The sequence below is a fragment of the Symphalangus syndactylus genome, chromosome 18 (assembly GCF_028878055.3).
Source record: "Symphalangus syndactylus isolate Jambi chromosome 18, NHGRI_mSymSyn1-v2.1_pri, whole genome shotgun sequence".
Taxonomy (NCBI): Eukaryota; Metazoa; Chordata; class Mammalia; order Primates; family Hylobatidae; genus Symphalangus; species Symphalangus syndactylus.
In genome coordinates this window covers 68264204-68285041 of record NC_072440.2, presented here as the reverse complement: position 1 = coordinate 68285041, position 20838 = coordinate 68264204, and the positions used below count along the sequence as shown (strand labels likewise).

Genomic DNA, 20838 nt, shown 5'->3' with positions numbered 1-20838 from the left:
GACAGAATCAGGGCGGGCAGAGTCCTCCTTGGTTCTGGCCCCAGTGTCCTGTGTGATTCTGAGTAGGACCACCTGTCCCCTCCCACTCTGGAGCCATTCTGTTGTCCTGTTATGTCCCTCTGAATGGTCAACAGGCCATTCCTGGGCAACAGAGACCTTGGCAGCTGGTATCTTCCAGGTCCTCGAAGTCTCATGTAGGGGAAAGACCATGAGATCTGGAGGTGAAGGAGTGGCCCTAACTGGCCCTAAACACTTCGGGTGCCCCTGGGCACGTGGTTTCATGGTTCTGAGCCTCAATTTCCTCCTCTGGTATGTGGGAATGGCAACTCCTGGAGATCCCATGAGATTAAGTGAGGAGTTGGGAGGGAACGAGCTGAGTTATCACACAGCACCCCCTTTACTTCTTTTTTTTTTTTTTTTTGAGACAAGGTCTTCCTCTGTCACCCAGGCTGCAGTGCAGTGGCGCAATCACAGCTTATTGCAGCCTCAACCTCCTGGGATCAAGGGATCCTCCCACCTCAGCACCCCGAGTAGCTGGGACCACAGGTGCATGCCACAGCATCTGGCTGTTTGTATATTTTGTAGACAGGGTTTCACCATGTTGGCCAGGCTGGTCTCGAATTCCTGGGCTCAAATGATCCACCTGCCTTAGCCTCCCAAAGTGCTAGGATTACAGGAGTGACCCACAGTGCCCGGCACCCCCTTTACCTCTGAGCAATCCATCTCTTTCCTTGGGGCACCCCATGATCTAGACACCACCCACCTTGTTCTGCCTTGGCCAAAATACCACCTAACTGCCCCCACCTATGCCAGGTGCCCCTCCCCCACCCTCCTCCACCCTTCGCTGAGTCCTACTTGGCTGGTGCCCCAGACAGGGACAGTCCCAGCCCTTCCAGCCCATCTCCCCACATCAGTACACTCCAGAGAGCCAGCCAAGAGTAGATTCTTTATTCATTTCTCTTTTTTTTCTTAAAAAAAAGTATTCATTTGGTATAAAAAATAAATATTTTAAATATGACATTGAATAAATAAAAATAATCTGTCAGTATGAAACATCCCCACAGGGTACATTCATCAAAGAGAAATTTGTCACCCAAGGCCATGTGCTTTTCAGTGGAAAGGAAGGAGGGAAACCTCTAAGGCCACACGGTGGGCCCACGGAGCTAGCACGTGGGTGGGACTGAAGGCTGGATGCCGGGATTGGGGTGGGGAACTAGAGATGATTCTAAGGCAGGAACATCTGTACCATCTGCAGGGAAACGCTACCTCCCTGGGTGCCAGAGCTCCAACCCCACACACTGTGTCTACTCTGGAAAGCAGGCAAGGCAGAGCTGGACTGGCTGGGTCAGGGTGGAAGTGCCCCAAGTCAGGGACAAGGAGGACGATGGGGACGATGGGGAGGACAGACAAGTAAACTAGCAGTGCTTTTTAAAAAAATGTTTAAATAATAAATAAGGGCCCGGAGACATCTCTCTTGGTAAACTCTCTCTTCCTCCGGCCAGGCCCAGGTGTGGTCCACACCAGCAGATAAAAAGCGAAGAGAAACCCAGCTCCCGGCCCGGCAGAGCTGTTTCACGCAAAGGCTCTGTGATTCAGTGATGCTGTGCAGAGTGGACGCCGAGCTGCCGGACAGGATCTGGAGGGAGCACTGAGGATGGGTCTCACGGGGCCGAGTCCAGGCTGGGCAGGAGAGCGACTCAGAGCCAGGGCCGCCAGGTGGGCCCGGCACAGAACACCCAAGTCCACAGGGAGATGAGGTGATGGGCGAGTCAGCCGGGCCCCCTGGGTGGAATCAGCAACTCTGGTTTCCAGACAAGTTTGTCTTTCTTGAAGCCCATCTTGGGGGAATGCAGCCAGCCCCAAGCTAAGCTGGATGAAGCAGGAAGGGGAAGGCAGTCCCTGCGTCCTGGACAAGGGTGCACGTGGCCCACATCTCAACAGCCACATCCTCGTCTTGCTGTTGGGATGGACAGATGGACAACTCCCGGCCGCACCCTCCACCCCAAACCCAGGCCTCAGGACCTGCCTGCAGGCTGCCCACGCTCCATCCAGGTAAAGTGCTTAGAGAGCGACAGGGAAAGGTGCAAAGTGAGTGAAAAGTACCATCATTAGTACCATCATCTTGTCAGAGGAACTTGGAGGCCGGCAGCCCACTCAGGGTTTGAGGAGAAGCCAGAACACTGCTCTGAGCAGCTGCCCCAACTCGGCTGCCTCCCTCCCTCCCCTGCTCTCAGACTGGAGGGCGTTTCTCCACTCGCCTGGCCCCAGCACAAAGGAAGAGATCGGGTTCCCTGCCTGGGAGCCCAGACATGGGTGGGAGTGGGATGGGGGTGGAGCAGGAGGGCCCACAGCTTCCTGGTCTGAGTCGCAGGCGTCTGCAGCCTCCCTCTCCTCCTCTTGGGAGCAGTGGGCAGCTGATCCCCCCAGGCTACCCCACCTTCCTGGGGTCTGGCCCAGCCAGGCCCCCCCGCACCCTCTATGGGTGTCCGGGCCACCGGAGGAGCTTCCCTGCTGTGTGGGAGCAGGCTGGGTGCCGGGGCAGGGTTGTTCCAGGGTACTATTTCAGAGGCAGCATGGGGACACAGAAACAGGGACAGGGTGGGCCACAGGACTATCTTGCCCACTGCTCCAGGGGGCACAATTTCAGCCAGGAGCAGTGCCCCTCACAACACAATGCTGGGGCACCCGAGAACAGTGTGAACCAGCCCCCTGGAACCAAGACAGAAAGGCACCCAGCCTCTCCACAAACCGGCCAGCCCCTGCAGCCTGGACCCTGACACCCCAAAGCAAGTCACAGTAGGGGATGGGGGTGGAGCCAGGCCCCCCACTTCCACGCAGGCCTCCCCATTCTCTCAGATCCGACCCTTCTCTGAGCTTCACCCGTAAGGCTTATTCCACTTGTAACATTGTCGACTTCCAGACCAGGCCCTGCTAAGCCTTGGCCCTGGTGCTCGTGTCGGGAGCCATCATCATATTTTGTTGAGTAGGGACCAGGGAAAGGGGAATTAACTTTGCCACTGAAAGCACCAATAAGTTAATATAAATAGGATATCATAATAAATAGAAATCATGCCAGGTCAGACGCACAGCACGCTTGGAGCTCAGGGTTCCCTGAGACCCCGACCCCAAGTTCTGCTGTCCCCTTGCCCTGGGGACCAGAGATGGCCTCCAGTCCCCCTCAAGTACCTCTGTGTGACCTCACAAGGCCTCCCGGGGCCTCAGATGTGAGCTGCTACTCTGAGCTACCCCAGCTCCTCCTTACAGACCCTTACCCAGAGGAAGAGCCTGGGTCCCTCAGAACCTCTGCACCTGACTTAGCAACCTGCCCCTGCCCTACCCACCTCCACAAACCCCTGCTGCAGGTCCAGCCATCAGACCCTGGCCATCCCAGGCTGCAGGAAAGATCACGGGGAAGAGAAGGAAGAACCTACCAAAGCTTTCCGGGCCTCTCCTCCTCCCAGCGTCTTCCTTCCAAGGCCTGAAGGTGGCTTCTCTGCCTCCCCAAGAGCCTGAATGCCAAGTGACCTCCTTCTGGAAACTTCTGCCTGACTGTTCCTATTGCCCAAGTTCTCTGCTCATCCTCAAAAGAAGACAGCCTCCCATCACAGAGGCCCCTCTCTATCTTCCACTCATCAAACTTCTAGGGGACAAGGAGTCCTTTGGGATCCTAGCCCCTGTGGCCCACCTAAGTCCCAACCTAAGGGGCAGCAAAGGCACAGATGGTGATAATTTGCTGGGGGCTGGTCCACTCCTCTGGGCCCTGCTGTCTCGCCCTGTGGTCAGGGCTCTTGTAGATGACTTGTGTAGTTTGCTCACTGCACAAAGTGAGCAAGGGGCCAAAGGGACAAGTAGAGGCAGAAGTCCAGCCCACGCTCGCCAGTCCACAATCTCCCAGAGGAAGGGACACCTTCTAGCTCCCTCCCTATGGAAGTTTCCACTCTGCTCAGCTTCATCACAGCCCAGCCCAGAGTGGAGTGGACTGGCCAAGCACCCTCGGGGTCTGCCAGCAGCCCCCATTTGGGTTTAGCGATGCCCTGGGCCCCAGCCACCCTAGGACAGGCCCCCACATCTGGACCCAACTCCTGAGATCCCTCGGTTCACAGCACTCTTCAAGACCTCCTGCTAGAAGGCCTGGGCCAACACGGCGATGATCTGCTTATACTTCCCCAGGAGTTGACAGCCCAGCTTCTTCTTCTGGAAGACGTCCTTACCCGAGGTGTCAGGGCCGTAGGTCACGTCCACGTGGCCCACGTGGTACTTGCTGCACAGGCGGCATAGCACATTGCTAAGGAGGCCTCGCAGGATGTCGGCGGTGGCGTTGAGCTTGCTATGGAGGCTGAGGGCACTGGGGTTGAGGATTTTCTGGTCCCGGGTGATGTTGCCCAGGGAGGTGCCAAGGTACACGACTATGCGGTACAGCTCCACCAGCTTGGCCTTCTCCGTGCCGTTGGCGTGGAAGGGCGGGAAGTCCGTCACGTTGGGGCCACATAGCTTGTCCAGGTTGTTGGGGAACGGCTCCCCCTGGGCTGTGTACTGAGAGGCAGAAGGGAGGTGACGTGGGAGTCAGGGGTCAGTGTCCCAGCCCTGCCGCCAACCCTTTGGGCAAGCTCTTGAGTCTCAGTTTCCCCATCTAGCGCATGAGGACCCAACTCCTTGCCCTGTAAGCATCTGGAATTGTCATGAGAGCCAAAACTAATTGTAGTGTGAGTGCCCTTGCTAAAGATCAAAGCCTAAGCCATGCACGCAGTCATCGTCATCATCATCATCATCGCCACCCTAAGGGGACAGAAGGGAAAACTCGGTGTCTAGCCCCAGCTGGGGCACCACACACAAGTACTTCCCTCCCTGCACTCACAATGTTCCAGGACGCCCCTCCATGCCCAGTACCCACAGCCCGCTGCCTCTCAACCACATCTCCCTGGTGCCTCACGCCCATTTCCACTCCATCCCTCGCTCCCTACAGCAGGACAATCACAAGACAAGAAGTGCCAGGTCCCCACCTTTGCACCCAGCTCTCCCCTTGCTAACTGGGCACCCTGGGGAAGCTTCCCTGGGGAAGCTTGGGCAGGAAGTGGTGGGAGTCTGGGGTTGGTTTAATCAAGCCCTCTCCCCATTCTCTCCTTCCAGCCCCAAATGTCCCCTCAACCCAGATCAGGACAGCCCCTAATGATATTTACAAGCCCCCTCCCTGCCATCTCCTGTCAGTATCCCAGGGGTAACTTACATAGAGAATAAAGAGGGCATTGGCACTGCCATTGAGCTGTGCCAGTTGGCTCCTGATCTGGTTCATGAGGTTGTTGTGACATGGGTGGCGTATGGCACAGGTGGCGTTGACAGGGGTGATGGGGAGGGGGCTCCCCACCCCATGTTTCCAGTGCAGAACCAACAGCAGGGGCACAACTCCTGGGGACAGTCAGGAAGAAGCCATGAGTAGAAAGGCAGGAAAGGGTGGCCTGGGGTCATGGCACACTGGATGGGGGTCTGGCAATGGCCGCATGGGAGAGGACTCCTGGTTCCCTCTCACCACCTGCAGCTGTCTTCCTGGGGCCTAGTCTTCACTCTGCCACTGCTTGTGTTTCTCTGTCTCCCTCTCTCTCTGCCTTAGCTCTCCCTGCTCTCTTCTGGGATGACGGAAAGGCAAGGGCAAGACACAAGCCATTTCCACCACAAGGGTGCAGGGTCCAGGAGGGACTCCCAGCCATCCCACCCTTTCCCTCAGGAAGGCAAAGGCCCTAAGGCCTCCTGGCCCTCTGGCTGGAAGGCCCCAGGCCCCAGGCCCAGTAGGCACCAGGAGAAAGGAGACCCCTCTCTTCCCGCCTCCCAGGGTGGCCCAGGTTCCTCAGCGGCGCTTCCCACTCACTGGCCTATTGCAGCCCAAATCTCCGAAGCCAGGCACCCATGGGGGGGGGGGGGCCACGGGGCATGGGGGAGTGGGGAGGAGTCCTCGGCTGACCCTCGTCTCCCTCCCAAACCTGCCATTTGATTCTGGCTCCCTGGGCCAATTGCCCCCAATTCTGCCCCCGCCTCCATCATCCTCTATCTCTTCCTTCCCTAGTGTCCCCTATCTCACTCAAGTTCACCCCATTTCTGCCTAGCTGTCTCCACTCTCCATCCCCAAATCATCGTTCAAAACTCTCTGTTTCCCCAGCTCCGGACAGCCCCTGACTCCATGCCTTCTCCCGACTCATCTGCTGTCCCTTGTCCCAGGGGTTCCCCGCCCCCTAACACACGCACACACCGGCTCAGGGAGGGAGAGGAAATGGTGCACCAGGAAAGAGAAAAGGCAAAAGGTCATAGGCAGTCGGGTGGGCGGGGAGGAAGGAAAGTGAAAGGTGACAGGAGAGCTGGGAGCTGTCCCGACATGTCCTGGTTTGCCCCTCCCCCAGGGGGGCCTGTTCTCCCCACTCCCCCCAGGCCCCCTTAGACGCCTTTCCAGGGCTCCGCAGAAGGGCACCTAAAGATGGTGGGGCCGGGGTCAGCGGGCGAGTGAGGCTGGAGACCTCCCCCGGATCCCCCATGCTGGGACACGGGGGACGGGGGCCTCCTCAAGTTCACTTCTCCTGGGTCCCCTGTTCGTCCCAGCATCCCCAGGCAGTGCTGAGGCCCCGGGGTGGCTGCGGGAGGGGGGCCACACCCCTGTATCTCACCTAGCGCAGACCACACGCTTCCAGACACCAGCAGATGGAGGCGGCACCTGCTCCCGTCCCAGGCCGGAGTTTGCAAGCTGCTCGCCGCCCGCGCCCCTCCCTGGGAGCAGCCCGGGACCGCGGTTGGAAAGGAGAAAGCGGAAAGAAAGAAAGAAAAGAAAAAGAGAGAGGGAGAGTGAATCTGGGAGAAAGCGCAGAGGGAAGAGCAGCCAGCGAGTGTCCGGAGCGAGGAGGAGGAGGAGGAGAAGGAGAGGGGGAGGAAGAGGAGGAGGAGGAAGGCTCGGCGCCCCCTCCCTCGCCGCCAACCTGCCGCGGGGCGTGCGGTGCTTGGGACCATGTGCCCGCGCTCGCTCCGGGCCGCCACCCAGCGCCTCCGGTGGCTGCGCGGGCGCCCCAAGTGTCCGTGTGTCTGCGGCGGGTGGGCGTCCGGCTCGCGCTGCCAAGCGCCCCAAGTTGCCGCCGCGCCCCGCAGCGGGAACGCGAAGCCGGCGCGGGGCGGGTGTATTTACCTGCCGCCAAGACCTTCATTATGGGCTGCACTTCAGAGGGCCTTGGAGGAAACCTCAGATGCCGGCAGTTTTCAGAGGTTCATGCTCAAATGGGGAATTTGCCTGATTTATATACTGGAGCCTGTGTTGTAAGACAGAAACAGCTATATTTAGCCGGGATCCCCAGTCCAGGAAGTTGTTTGAGGTGCATCATAGGAAATTATGAATGGAAGAAAGTGAGAGTGGGGGGGGGGGACGAGTGAGGGGGGAGGGTGGGGAGAACAGACTTTTTCCCTCTTCTAAGAATTTGATTGATAAAATTATAATGAAGCCTTCGACAAAACGCCCTGCGGTTTTCCTGCCTGGCTTGTCCCGGGAGTTGTCTGAAGATGGGCATCGCCAGGAGGGGGCCCCTGGCCGAGTCAGCAGGGGTCCCAGCAGTGGGCGCCCCAGACGGCCCTGACTCACCTGGGTTTGGGGAGGTAGCGAGTCTGGACTAGCAGATGGAGACTGGCCCCTGTGCCCCCTGGTTGGGGGGCTTTAGGGGGGCAGTGGGAGAAGGAGGGCTGGGGCTTGGCTGAGGAGGAGGCTCCAGGAGGAGGGGCCGAGGCCGGCGTGGACTTTAGACGGTCATAAAGTGGAACTGAACATGGGCGCTGGAAGCCACCCCAGAAGTGGCCTCCTCCAGTCTATGCATTGCCACTGGGCTCCAAGGGGCTCCGAGGGGAACGCGTTGCCCAGGGCCCCAGAGGGTCAGGCCTCCAGACACCACCATTGCGCTCGCCCTGCTGACCACTGTCCCTGTGAGGCTGGGGAAAGGGCTAGGAAGACATGGGGGTAGGGGTGGCTGTGACTCGGTTCTGTCGGGACACTCTGGGTGCTTCTAAGAAGGTGGTCCAGCATTTCCATTCTGAAGTGGGACTGAGAGAGGCTTGGCGAAATCGTACCCCAGTTTCCTCCTCCGGGTGCTGATTGATGGTTGGGGAAACTGAGAAGTGGCTGGTCCCTTCCAGACCTGCCTTGGAAGCCCCTTGGAGCTCAGCCTCAGAGAATGATGGAGGTCCCCAAAAAGTGCTTTTGGAGGCTCTAAGGCAGTGTCACATGTTCTGGCGTCTTCTGAGGCCAGGTGATTTGTGAATGAGGAAGGGCAGGAAGGAGTAGTGGGGAGCCTGGCAAAATGAGCACAGGGACACCTCCAAGAAAGGCAACAGAAAAGTGAAAATAAATACACCCTATGAGATGCGGGAATGCTGGCCAGACAGCATGCCGTGCATCTGGAGCCATGCCGTCCCTAAAGCTGCCAGGGGACTCCCAGTACCAGGAGATGATTTAGTCCCCTGCGGCCCCTTCCCAGCCCTTCCAACTGACCCTGACCTGAGATCAAGGTGTGTGAGTTTGTTTTCCAAGGCCAGGGAGCTCCTGCAGCCTCTCCCGGGCCCCCACCGCCCCCTCGCCCATCCTCCATGCCCCCAGCTCCTGCCTCTTACCACATCCCAGACCTGCCCAGCCACGCGTTCCTCCTTCATCGTGCCAGGACGAGCCCTGGTGCTTGCTGCCGTTCCCCACCACACACACACCCTGCCCTATCTAGGCTCTTGCCCCCCCATTCTCTCCCGGCAGGGCCTCGGATGTGAGGCGATAAAACTGCCCATCCCAGCTGGCACTTCCCGAACTGGCTCTCCTTCCTCCTTCCTGCCTCTCACCCCACACCTTGTCTCTTCTTTGAGGGACCATGGAGGGCCCCACTTGGCACTTACTGCTCCTATACACTTGCTGTGGGGTCAGTGTACACTACTAGGAGACTCACCTGCCCTGGCCTGGCTCAGGTAACCCCACATCCCAGGACACCCCAGCTCAACCCTTCTTCTTACCCCTCCCCCAGCATCTCCTGCACAAGGACCTGACCACTCAGAGCACGTGAGCTCTGGACCAATCCCCAGTCCCATCCCACATCACCCAGAACCCTGCCACCTGACTCAGCCTGGCTCTCCTGACATGGACCGCAAATCCATGTGACCAGGGGTTCACTGTGGCCTCCACCTATCAAACCCCTGTCGCCCGGCCTGAGTCTCTCATTAGGCTCAAGAGTTCTGCGGCCGCCCCTACATCTACCATTCTGCCCAGTGTCTCCCCTGTATCCTTCCAAGCGGACCTCCAGGTCCTTGCATGCCTTCTGGCAAGCCAGACCCCACATCAGCCCTATAATCCACCCCCAATCGCTGTTTAATCTCAGCCCCACCCCACAGGAAACAGGAAGTGAGGACAGGGTCTAGAAGACACTGACACTAAGGCCCCTTAACCCCAGACCTGACTGGCCCCTCCAGTGCCTCAGTTTCCCCTCCTGTCACGGTACCTGACTTGGTTTGTGCTCCCCGAGTGCTCTGGGCCCCTCGGCGCCCCAAGCCCAGCCTCCCCCTCCTGTCCATGTCCAGGCACCACCTGCTCTGGGCCTCTGGAGGGAAGGCCGGGCAGGGTCTCGGAGCCGCAAGTCTGTGTGCCGCCTGCAACGTGGCTGCGGCCCCCAGGAATCGGCCGCCCAGGCTATGCTCCAGGCCCACTTTGGTCTCTGGGAGTTTGTTTTCTTCCCTCCCTCTCTATGCTGTGTGTGTGTTCCCCGCCCCCGGCCGGCTCCCTCATGGAAGGCACCCTCCCTTCTTGGCTGCCGGCTCCCAGGGTCACGACCCCAGGCCCCACCCTGGAGTGGCAGCCCCAGCTTGGCCCCTTCCAGCTGTGACTTCATCCACAGCCTGTCCTGTTCCTGCAGATGGGGCCTGCTGGGGATTTGATCGGTCTCAGGGTGAGCGGGACAGGCCCGGCCGCATGGGACCCCCTGACACTGAGCAGGGGTTACTAGGCCAGAACCCAGGAGTGCTGTCTCCAGGTGGCTGTGCCATCCAACTCATCACTGCTCTCCAGGAAGGGAGTGCACTCTCTAGCACGTACAGCTACCCAGCTGCTCGTCTTCTGCTGATTGTTACCTGCCATCCACAAGTCTCTCCTGGGATGTCACAGCTGCTTAATTTCCAGATGGGGAAACTGAGGCTCAGAGAGGTGAAGATACTATGTGTGGCTCACACAAAGAGTTAAGAACAGAGCCAGGTCTGGAACCGGGGCTTCTGTCTTGCAGGCCACAACAATCCCTGCAGCACCTCTTGCTCCAAGAGGGCAAAGGGCATGGCAGGTGCGCTCGGGCTGCCTTCCTCCAGGAAGCCTCCCCTGCCTTCCATAGCCCCGACCAGTTCACATCGGCCTTGTCCTGCCTGCTCTTGTTTCAAGTGGGGATGAGTCTCCTCAACCTTTGAGAGTTTGAATGGGGTCTGAGACTCACTTGTACTCTTGACAGCACCTGGCTCAGGGCTATACTCTGACATGAATATAGGTTAAGTATTTTTTGAGGAAGCATTTTATAGTTTCCAAAAACTGTCAGTGCCAAGTCTCTTGTGGAAAGGAGATGGAGAGGTCTGAAGGTTTGAAGAATGGACTCTGGCCTCATTCAGAACCAGGCTGGAGGTTTGGTTCTGCCAGTTATGAACTGAGTGACTTTGGGGAAGGGACTACCACCTCCTGGCCTCAGTTTCTTCAACTATAAAATGGGAATAATGGTACTGCCATTGTGGGTTTGCTGTGAGGGCTCAGGGCTCAGCATGGTTCTGGGCACCCAGCAAGCCACCTGTCCGCATATCACCATCCATTGTGCTGACCTCCCTGTGAAGCAGGGGTTCTTGTCCCCGTTTGACAGATGGGGAAACTTGGGTCCACGCCAGGGTGCTGAGCAGGGAAGGCTGGGCAGGAGCAAGACCTCTCAAGCCTCTGCTGATGGTAAATCGAGGCAAGATACCCACGTAGCCTCCAGCTTCAAGGGTGCCCCAGAAAGATCAGACAGGTTGTGGGAGGGGGCTGGCAGGGCAGTATGCTCACTCCCCCAGAGCCCCCTTCCTGGCCCCTCACCACCCCCACCCCAAGCCTGATCCCAGGACAGCAGCTGACCTGGCCTTACCGCCCCCAGAAGCTGATTCACCCCCAGGCCCCATCTGAGAAGGAAGGAGACAAACTCAGCTCTGAGGGGCTTGAATCACCAGCCGCCCCCTGCAAAGCCCCGGGGTGGGAGGGAGGGATGTGGGGGTGGGGGCCAGCCCCCTGCCTGTCTGTCTCTTTCCTGGACCCCGGGGCTCTCAGGAGAGAGGGCAGTATGGCAGTGGCATGGGCAGGGGTGAGATGGGAGGTCCCCTCACAGTCAGGCATTCTGTGTGGGCAGCCAGCAGCAGTTACTCACCAGGTAAGCAGCTCTCCGGGCATTGGGGAATTCCCCAAGACCAGCGACCCAGAAACAGAGCTCCGGGCACCCCCGGCTGCCCAGGCTGGCCTCCCTCCTTCCTTCCCCATCCCCTCTGGCCCTGGTACCTGGAAAATGAGCAGGGTCCTCAGGTGGGCCTAGGAAGGAAGCGGGGGGCCAGAGGGTGGGTCCCAGGTCCAGGGCTGGTGAGGGGTGGCCGGAGGAGATGGTGAAACTCAGGAATGCCTGGCACAGCCCAGCCAATTGGGCATCCTGGCCAAAAAGGCAAGAGCACCGCACTCTTTAGTGCTTGAGGAGTGACAGTGTGATGCCACCAGCGGACCGTGCCTCCACTGTTCTCACCCCAGTGGTGTGGGTTCAAATCCCTCTTGCCCCAACCACCAGCTATGTGGCCCAGGGGCAACGGGCTTCCTTTCTCACACCCTCAGTTTCCCCTCTGCAAATGAGGATGCTGTTGTAACAGCCTCGTGGGGTCATCATGGGGATGTTTCTTGGGAAATGTGGATAAACACCTAACACGTGGCAGCCCTTCTAATAAGATCTCATTGTGGCCGCAGAAGGAGCTCAAACTCCAGACCAAGTCAGGGGCTTGGGTTAGGGCTAGGTCCCGTGGTCAGCGCACTGGAGTCTGAGAGTCAGGGCAGGAGGTGGCTCCTGGGTCCTCTCAGTTCATGGAGCCTGGTGTGGGTTTTGGGAGAGTTGGTAGCATCTCAGAGCCTTGTGGGGGACATAAGCAGTACTTCCCCCATCTCTGGGCCCCGGAGAACCCAGCTGTCTTCTGGGAGCTCTTGAAGTCCAGACGCCGGACCTATCGCCTGCCCCTTCTCACCCTTACCGGATCCACTCTCTGGCAGTGACCAGCAGTATCCCCTCAGGGCCAAGGAGAAGCCAGAAGCCACCCTGGCCTTCTGCCAACTGCTCCCATCATCACCCTGACATTTCCCGACCGACTGTGTCAGGAATCAACCCCCTGGAGATGAATCAGAGTGACTGCATTTTTTTTCTTCATTTCTGATAGAAATTGCAAGGGAAGCAGCAGCCCCTGATCATTGGCAGGGCCAGCCAGAGGCCTGGCCATGGCATTGCGTGGGGCCGGTCCCCCCCAGGGCTCTGTAGAATGGGTTGCTGTCTACCCCAGCCATCAGCATTTAGTGAGCGTGGCCTTTGACACTCTGCAAGCACTTTTACCTCCCCCAGGATCTCCCTGAATCTGGAACTAGCCTGAGACCATTGCAGGCAGATGTAGAGAGAGCAATGTTTTCACACTGCAGGCCTCTGCCTCTTTGTGGGTCATGGATTCAATTAGAGGGTTGCCAACAACACTTTCAAAAAGGAAAAGGAATAGCGAAATCAACTGGCATCGCCCAGAGCCAGGGCGAGGATTGCTCCATGAAACTTTTTTTTCGGTTGTCTGTGTGTCAGTATCTGCATCCTCATCTGGTTGCAAGGTGCAATGTATTTCTTACTGTGGGTGGCAGTCAAAAACATTTGCAAGCTGCTGGTATCGATGTTGAAAGCAGGCCCAGAGGGGCTGAGGAGTGACTTGCCCAAGGTCACTCAGCAGTGTCTCACGGGGCTCCTGACTTCCCTTCCAGCTCAGGAATGGGCCAGAGGTGCCGCAGGGCAGGGCGGGGCAGGGCTGAGCAGGTGCCCAACGTGGGGAACCTGGAGGCACCCTGTGCCATGCCGTGACAAAGGCCTTCCAGAGCCCAACCTCTCACTGTCCACTCCCTTCCGCAGCCTCGGACCCCTGGGCTCTCTGCCCTGCCCCGCCCCACCTGGGTGGAGCCCAGGACAGTCACAGGCCTTTCTTTCCTACTCCACCAGGGAGCCTTTCATCCTCACCACAGGGTTCGGGAAGAGGAAGTGGCCACAGCCATCTTCCCAGGGCAGCCTGAGGCCAAGAGCCACAGCCTGCAGTAGAGGGCGCACACTTGGGCTCCCTATGGCCCTGGGATGTGGCTGAGTCTGTTTGTCCGTCTGAGTCTGAGCGGGCATTTGCCTGAGCATGTGTGTGTAGTGAGTGCCTCTGTGTCTGTGCATGCCTGTATCTGGTCCTGTGTGTGCGTGTGTGGTGTGTGCACGTATGTGCATGTGTGTGGATCTGCTTGTACTGTTTGCTTTGTGTGACTGAGAGCGAGCTAGACAGTGCACATCTCTGGCTGCTATTGTGAGTTCTCCGTGTGGTTGTGTGAGTGTGTGTGTGCGCGCGCGTGCACGCGCGTGCCCATGGGCATGAAGCCAGTGCGACTGTGTGTCTGGCCTTGTGTCTGCATGAGTTTGTGTAGGACTGTGGATCCCTGGGCACGAGGGCTCGGAGAGCAGGGAGGCCTAACACTGGGTGTGCACGCATGCGTTTCTGAGCCTCCAGGCCTGCGTGTGCCCCGGCGTGTGTCTCCAACAATCCCTGCTCCTCGCCCTCCAGCCCCCGCCCCTGGGAACCATGTGGCAGCCTCACGTCACAGGGGCCACCAGCAGCTGGCTTCCTCCCTCCCCCGCCCCAGCCCCCCCTCCCCACAACGCCCTGGCCACCCTGACTCTTGGCACAGGGACAAAGCTGATGTCAGAGGCGAGCTGACAGCTTTCTTCTCCCACTGGATTTTCCAAAAGAGAGAGACCACAGCGGCCCCTATTAAATAATCGCGGGGCTGGGGGGTAAAGGAGGGACGTGTCACTCAATGATTTCCTGGACTCAGAGGCCATAAACAGAACAGGAAGCAGCCCGAGGACCTATTCAGCCTGAAACTGGCCGTGCAGAGGTGTGGGCCTGGCCTCCTCTCCTTCCCCTCCCCCAGCCAAGCTCACTGGGGCCACCCTGACCCGACCCAGCACCCAGGGGAGCCTGAGGATTGTTCTGAGGATGGTGGGTGGGAGAGTGATGGGAGCCTCTGGTCTGGCAACGGTGATGACATGGAAAGAATAAAGTTGTCCCATCCCACTGGGTGGGGAGGATGGAGGGGCGAGACCTGGCTGAGGTTGGACTATCCTTTTCCCTGGGAAGAGAAGGAAGAGTGAGCTTCCTGGGGTGAGGGGAGGGATGGGGCCAGGTGGGGGAGCCGTTGGTGGAACCTGGGATTGGAGGGGCCAGGGCTCCCTCTGTGTCTTGCAACGGGGGCGTAATACCTGTCCCCCACCAGTCCTGCACTCTTGGGTCCCCCTAGACCTCCAGGACCCTCTGCTCGTAGTAGTGCCCTTCCTGGGGCACAGGACCCCAAGGCTTTCATAAGCCTTCTCCCACCCCCTCCCCACAAAACCGAGCATTACCAAGTGCTCACCAGAACCCGCTATGGGGGTTCTCTGAGGGAGGCATTTTAATCCTCATTTGACAGACTCGGAAACTGAGGCTCACAGAGTGGAATGCTTTGTCCCAGGTCACACAGTGTGTAATGCAGCCAGGTCTCCACCCCAGCCCCCTACCCCCAGCCTCCCTAAAACAGGACCCGGGAGGCTCAGGTGTGGTCTGAGCAGCCAGGCCCAGGGGGGTCCCCGCAGAGTCACTCCCCGGGGAGCCCCTCCTTCTGCCTGGACCAGGCTGCCCAGTGGCTGATAAGCCACAGGACTGCATGACACAATCCCGCTCTGATCTTCTGCCCAGCCGAGCCTCCGCCCCCACCCTACCCCAGACCCTGTTTCCATCTCCTCCCTTTCTGGGTGGGACCAACGCCCGGGCCTGGTGTCATTCATGGTGGGCTGTCCAGAGAGCCAGCTTCTCTGTGAACCTCTTGGCTATTGAGGTCTCCCCTAAGTCCACCCTAGCCAGAGGGCTGGCAGCAGGGGGCCGTTGCAGAGGGAGGACAGTGGCCTGTGCCTCCCCACCCTCAGAGGGCCCACCTGCCGGGTGGGGGTGGGGGACTTAGGGCCCATCTTGGCCCCTGCTGGCCTCAGCGTCCCCACTTGGTAAAGGAAAAGCTCAGCAAAGAGATGAGGCTGTGCTATGAAGGCGAGGAGGCTAAGTGGGCTCTGGAATCAGCCAGACCCCAGGTCCAGGTCCACCTCGGCCACTTACGAACTGTGCAACCTCGGGCAGGTGGCCTCATCGCTCAGGCCTCAGTTCCAGCGTCTACAAAATGGGGTAACAGTGTTGTCAACCTGTGAGGTCAGCAATGTCCTCTGCAAAGGCTAGCCAGCATGGAAAACATGCCTTGGTTATTGATATTGCTATTGTTTGAGACAGGGTCTCATTCTGTTGCCCAGGCTGGAGAGCAGTAGTGCCACCATAGCTCATTGCAGCCTCAATCACCCCCCGCTCAAGCAATCCTCCTGCCTCAGCCTCCCAAAGTGCTGGGATTAGAGGCCTGAGCCACTGCACCATGCTGTGTTATTGATATTATCTTAGCTGTGGGGCCCAGAGAGGGGAAGTCACTTTTCCAAGGCCACACAGCAAATTAGTGGCACATTCCCAATAGTATGTGGACTGGTGGCCTTTCTTGAACTCCCAGACAGGGAGCTAGGAACCCTGGGTTTCAGTCCTGATTTGCTTGTGAGAATTCTAGAAGGAAGCTTCTCAGAGTCTCAGTTTCCCTTTTAGATAAGTCCATGAGTCCCAAAGGGTCTAGAAAAGGTTCTTTGGGGCCAGGCACGGTGGCTTACGCCTGTAATCCCAGCACTTTGGGAAGCCGAGGTGGGCAGATCACCTGAAGTCGGGAGTTGGAGACCAGCCTGACCAACATGGAGAAACCCCGTCTCTACTAAAAATACAAAATCAGCCGGGCATGGTGGTACATGCCTGTAATCTCAGCTACTCGGGAGGCTGAGGCAGGAGAATCGCTTGAACCCAGGAGGCAGAGGTTGCAGTGAGCCGAGATCACACCATTGCACTCCAGCCTGGGCAACAAGAGCGAAACTCCGTCTCAAAAAAAAAAAAAAAAAAGAGGGAAAAGAAAGAAAGAAAAGAGAAAAAGAAAAGGTTCTTTGAAGAGTGGCTTGTGGGGAGCAGTGGTGGGGGATAGAGAGACCCAGGTCCCCAGGAAAGCTGGGCCCAAGGCTAGGGGAGAGTCCCGGTCCAGGGTTCCCAGACCAGCATATGACAGACACCCAATCAATTAGCCCGGCTCCAAACCACGGGCTGCAGCGCCCCCCACTGCTCAGCGGACGGCAGGCCCCATGGCCATGGCCCCGCCAGCCTCAGGCCAGCCTGCAGCCGGGGCCTCCCCTAGAGCTGGGCAGGATGGCATTTAGGGATTCGAGGAAGTGAGCGGGGATGCCTGAGGCTCAGAATGGAGAGTGGGCAGATACAGGCCAAGGCTGGAGAAGGGGTCACCACTGAGGGGGTCTTGGAGGAGCCTATGCCGTGTCCAGCACCTCCTGGGGAAGCCCTGAGGACTGGCCACAAGAGGGGTCCAGGAACATTTGCCTCTGCCTGGCGGAGGCTCTGGGAGGAGGAAGAGGAGGAGGGGGAGAAGAATTTCTCTCCTGGCCCTGCTGCTGCTTCCCACTCTCCTCAGACTTCCAGGATGTCCTCTCTCCCCAGCTCCCATTTACAGGTCGCCACGACAATTCTTCCAAATGGGAATTACAATCACCGTTTTATAGAGGAGACAATTAAGACCCACAGAGGTAAAATAAACCAGGGACACATGGGGCAGAGCCAAGGCCCCCACCCTGCCCCAGCATGCCAGGGAACCCCAGCATCCAGACCCAGGACTTGCCCACCCCGGAGACAGTTTCCCTATCCCCTCGGAAGCCTCTCTCCAGGCCTCGAGAGCTGCTGATGGCAAGATTGGGGTCGAGCCCCTTCCATTCTCATGCCAGGCTCCCTGCAAGGATTTTACCTATATTTTTCCTTTCTCGCCACAGTGATCCCATAATTAGATCCATTTTACATAGTGAGTGAGGCACAGTGCAGTCAAGTCCTGCACTGGCCCAAGGCCAAAGGCACAGGGGCCTTGAACTTGACTGACCACACACGCTGGAGCCTCCTATACAGGAACCACCTCTCCATCAGAAGGAAACCGAGGTCTTCATGGGCTTGGCCCCTTGCACTGCTCTGGGGAAAAGAGAACTTGAGGGTCCCTTGGGAATCCAGGACTCAAAACTCCCAGATGACTGACCCCTCCAGGGTCCCAAACAGCCAGGATTCAAATCCAGGCCTGCTTCCAGCCACCGTGTCCAGAGCTCTCTCCTCTGCTGCTCTTTAAACCCTCACATGTCCACATGACACTTTCGCATCCGTTCGCTCCTGTTTAGCCCCGGCATCCTCAGAGAGATGTTTGGGGCGTATCTTACCATGCCCATTGCATAGAAGGGGAAACCGAGGCCTGGAGCGTGTGTGGGCCACCAGATACCCCCTGACCCACAAGGGAGTGAGGGATGTTTGCTTTGGTGGAGGATAAATTTGGAGGCTGGCCTCTACCCCCAGCCCTGCCCCTGGGAGAAGCCTACCGTGGTCTGTGCCTGCACACACCGCTCCGGATCTGGAAGGTTTGCCAGGTCTTCAGTGGGACACCATCGTCTTCCGGGCCAGGCCCCCTCTGCTTCCCTCTCCTGCTGGATCTTCTCTGGAGTCGGCTCCTCACCCCGCCCCCAACTTGACTTCCCGTCCAGAGCTGGGTGGCCCTGACACTACCCCCACTTCCACCCCCCACCCCCAGCTGAAGGGCTGGGGGCAGTAGGTGCAGAGGGCCCTGGGTTCCCACCCAGTCTGTGCCTGACACAGGTGGGGGCAGGGTCTTGGGAGGCAAGGGGAGAAGCAGGGCCGGGGTGTGGGGAGGGGGCGTCCTTGTGCCTGATGCCCCTGCCCAGTGCTGCGTGGCGAGGCCGCTGGGGCCTGAGTCACAGCTGACGGGGCCACGCCCAGCCTCCCTGAGTGACCCAGGCCGGCATAAGGCGATGACTGGGCAGCCCTCCGCATGACCGCAGGGGTCGGCCTTAGGTGTTTTGACTCAGACCTGCCACCGGCCGTGTGCAGCACATCCAGCCTCCCCTTGTCCCTGTCCCCAGAAGAGTCACAGGGCTACAGCTCCCCCCACAAGACACTGGACCCCCTCCCAGGCCACCACTCCCTGCCCCAGCACCCACCTCCAAACCTGGGGCGCCACCTGGCCCATCTGATCCACCCTTGCCACAAGCTCCAGGGCCCCGCCTGCCCAACCCCCTCCCTCAGAGACCTTCGCCCCTCCCCGAGCCCAGCCCTCCGACGTCCTGAGACGTAGGGAGCCGGGCCGGCCTTGGGAGGGCCTCCCCACTCCAAAGGAGCATGGACTGTGACCCTTCCTCGGCACTGAAAAAGGGCTTTTGTGGGCACCCCATGTCCCAGCCCCTGGGTGGAGGGTGGGAGGCAGGCAGGGCAGGTGACAGGACAGGGACAAAGAGAAAAGAGCCGAGAAGAAAGAAAACCACTAAGGAGGGAAAGAGGAAATAAGAGAGAGAGCCTTAGCCACACTGGCTCAGGGACGGCCCTGCCAATAACGTCGTGTCTGTGCTGTCTCCCAGGGAATCTTTGTCTCAGCTGGGAGGTGGGCCAAGTTGGCTCCATTGTACAGAGGAGAAACTGAGGCTCAACCCCGGGCAGAGTACCCAGCTAGGGGGCTGAGGTCTAACTCGTTTTGTGTAACTCTAAAATATTTTAAACTCATCCCTGGGAGGAAAAAAAATCACTTGAAAACCTGCAGCAAAGAGTCTAAGACCACAGAGGCCCAAGGAAGGCCCGGGTTCACATCCTGGCTCTGCTGTTTCTATGCTGAGTTTGTTCTGTAGATTAACAAAATGTGCCAGGACCCCTCCCCGCCTTTTCCTGTAGTTTTACTGTCCTAGGGAACTTTTAACCCATGTGTGTGATGTGCAGCATTGACTGAGAGTCCCGGACCACCGCCCTGAAAAACTTAAAAAAGAAAAAGAGAACCCAGCTTCGAGTGGATTCAGTGGCTGGACTGCACCAGGATCTCTTTATCTTTCTTAGCCCGGTGCCAGCAGACAGCTGCTCGTGACGCCTTTGTCCCTTATGTGAGTCAGTGCAGGGAGCACACACTTCTTTGCAGGTGCTGAAGGCTCCGTCCCTCTAGGGAAAATGTGCTTAGCAGAGCATCAGCTCTTGCACACTGTGGCAACAAAGTGGTTGCTCAGAGGGCCCCATCCTGCTGCCTCTCACGGTAGATGGTCATGGGGACCCATCACACAGCAGTCTATGCTGTGGAGTCGGCAGGATGATTTGACAAGGCCCCGTTCTGCCTCTGTCTGATGGAAACTCCACAGTGGCACTCTGCAAGCCATCCACAGCACCGAGGCAGCCCCACAAGCCCCTCTGGGTGGGGGAATCACAGATGTGGGGGGCATCTGTGCTTGGCCTCAAGGGCAGGAGGATGTAAGAAATAGGGAGGGGGGCCAGGAACAGAAGCTGATGCCTGTAATTCCAGCACTTTGGGAGACTGAGGTGGGAGGGTTACGTGAGGCCAGGAGTTCGAGACCTGCCTGGGCAAAATAGCAAGATCCCATCTCTACAAAAAATAAAAATTTAGCCAAGCATGATGGTGGCCTGTAGTTCCAGCTACCCAGGAGGCTTAGGTGGGAGGATTGTTTGAGCCCGGGAGGTCGAGGCTGCATTGAGCCACAATCGTGCCACTGCCCTGCAGCCTGGGCGAGAGAGCAAGACCCTGTTTCTCCAAAGGAAAAAAAAAAAAAAAAAAGAAGAAGAGCTGAGGGGGAATAGGGAGCTCAGGCTGCATGCAGGGGTGGGAGCAGCTGAGTGGATAGAATGTAGAGATGACTGGCAGAATGGGTCGTGCCTGAGAGCTGGGGGCCTCGGATGCTGCAGCCAGGAGTTAGGAATGGATGCTCTGTGCACTAGGATAAAAGGGAGTTCCGAAAGCTCTGTGAGCAGGAGAAAATAGGACGATAGAGATAATTTTAGGCTGTGTCCAGGGAGCCAGACCCTGGCAGGCGATGGGGAGAGGAGTCGCCTGCAAGAGACAGGTATGGGAGAGACCACAGGACCGAGTGATGGAGGGGAGAGAAGGGGCCAAGGGAGAGAAAGGCAATGGGCTGGGATTCTGGAACTCTAGTAGGGGCAAATGAGAAGCAGAAAGCAAGTGCAAGGTTTGGGGGCAGAACGGTGAGTTTGGCTTTAAGGCACCCACTAAGTCAGGAGACTATCCTGGTAGCTGGGTGTGTAGGATCTGGCCTTGGGAGGGATCAGACTGCAGGTGGTAGTTTGGGGTTACCTGCAACTGTGACTCCTCAGGAGATGTTACAGGGGTGACAAGTCCTCACAGACAGTGTACTTGAGACTTTCCCAGAGACAAGCTCCCCCATCTGTGTCCTGTGGGGTGGGTGTGCTCTAGTTCAAAGTCAGCCTCAGACACCTCTCCTGGGCAGTGAGAGGTGGGGGACGGCCGGGGGTCAGGCAGCCATGCTGGGCTTCCCAGCTTTTCCTCCACAGGCCAACCTCTGCCCTCCTGGAGAGCAACTCCAGCAT

At 58.3% G+C, this 20838-nt stretch overlaps 2 protein-coding genes across 2 annotated transcripts; one reads left to right on the top strand and one right to left on the bottom strand.

Annotated features, from left to right (window-relative positions):
* Positions 1–933: 933 nt before the first annotated feature.
* Positions 934–7247, bottom strand: LIF (LIF interleukin 6 family cytokine). The gene is made up of 3 exons (XM_055253236.2): positions 7157–7247; positions 5225–5403; positions 934–4533 (listed from the first exon to the last, which is right to left on the bottom strand). The coding sequence occupies exons 1-3, from the start codon at positions 7173–7175 to the stop codon at positions 4123–4125; spliced, it is 609 nt and encodes a 202-aa protein (XP_055109211.2). The 5' UTR covers positions 7176–7247; the 3' UTR covers positions 934–4122.
* LOC129468112 (uncharacterized) lies at positions 6457–7473 on the top strand. The gene has a single exon (XM_055253235.2). The coding sequence runs from the start codon at positions 6682–6684 to the stop codon at positions 7396–7398; it is 717 nt and encodes a 238-aa protein (XP_055109210.2). The 5' UTR covers positions 6457–6681; the 3' UTR covers positions 7399–7473.
* Positions 7474–20838: the final 13365 nt, after the last annotated feature.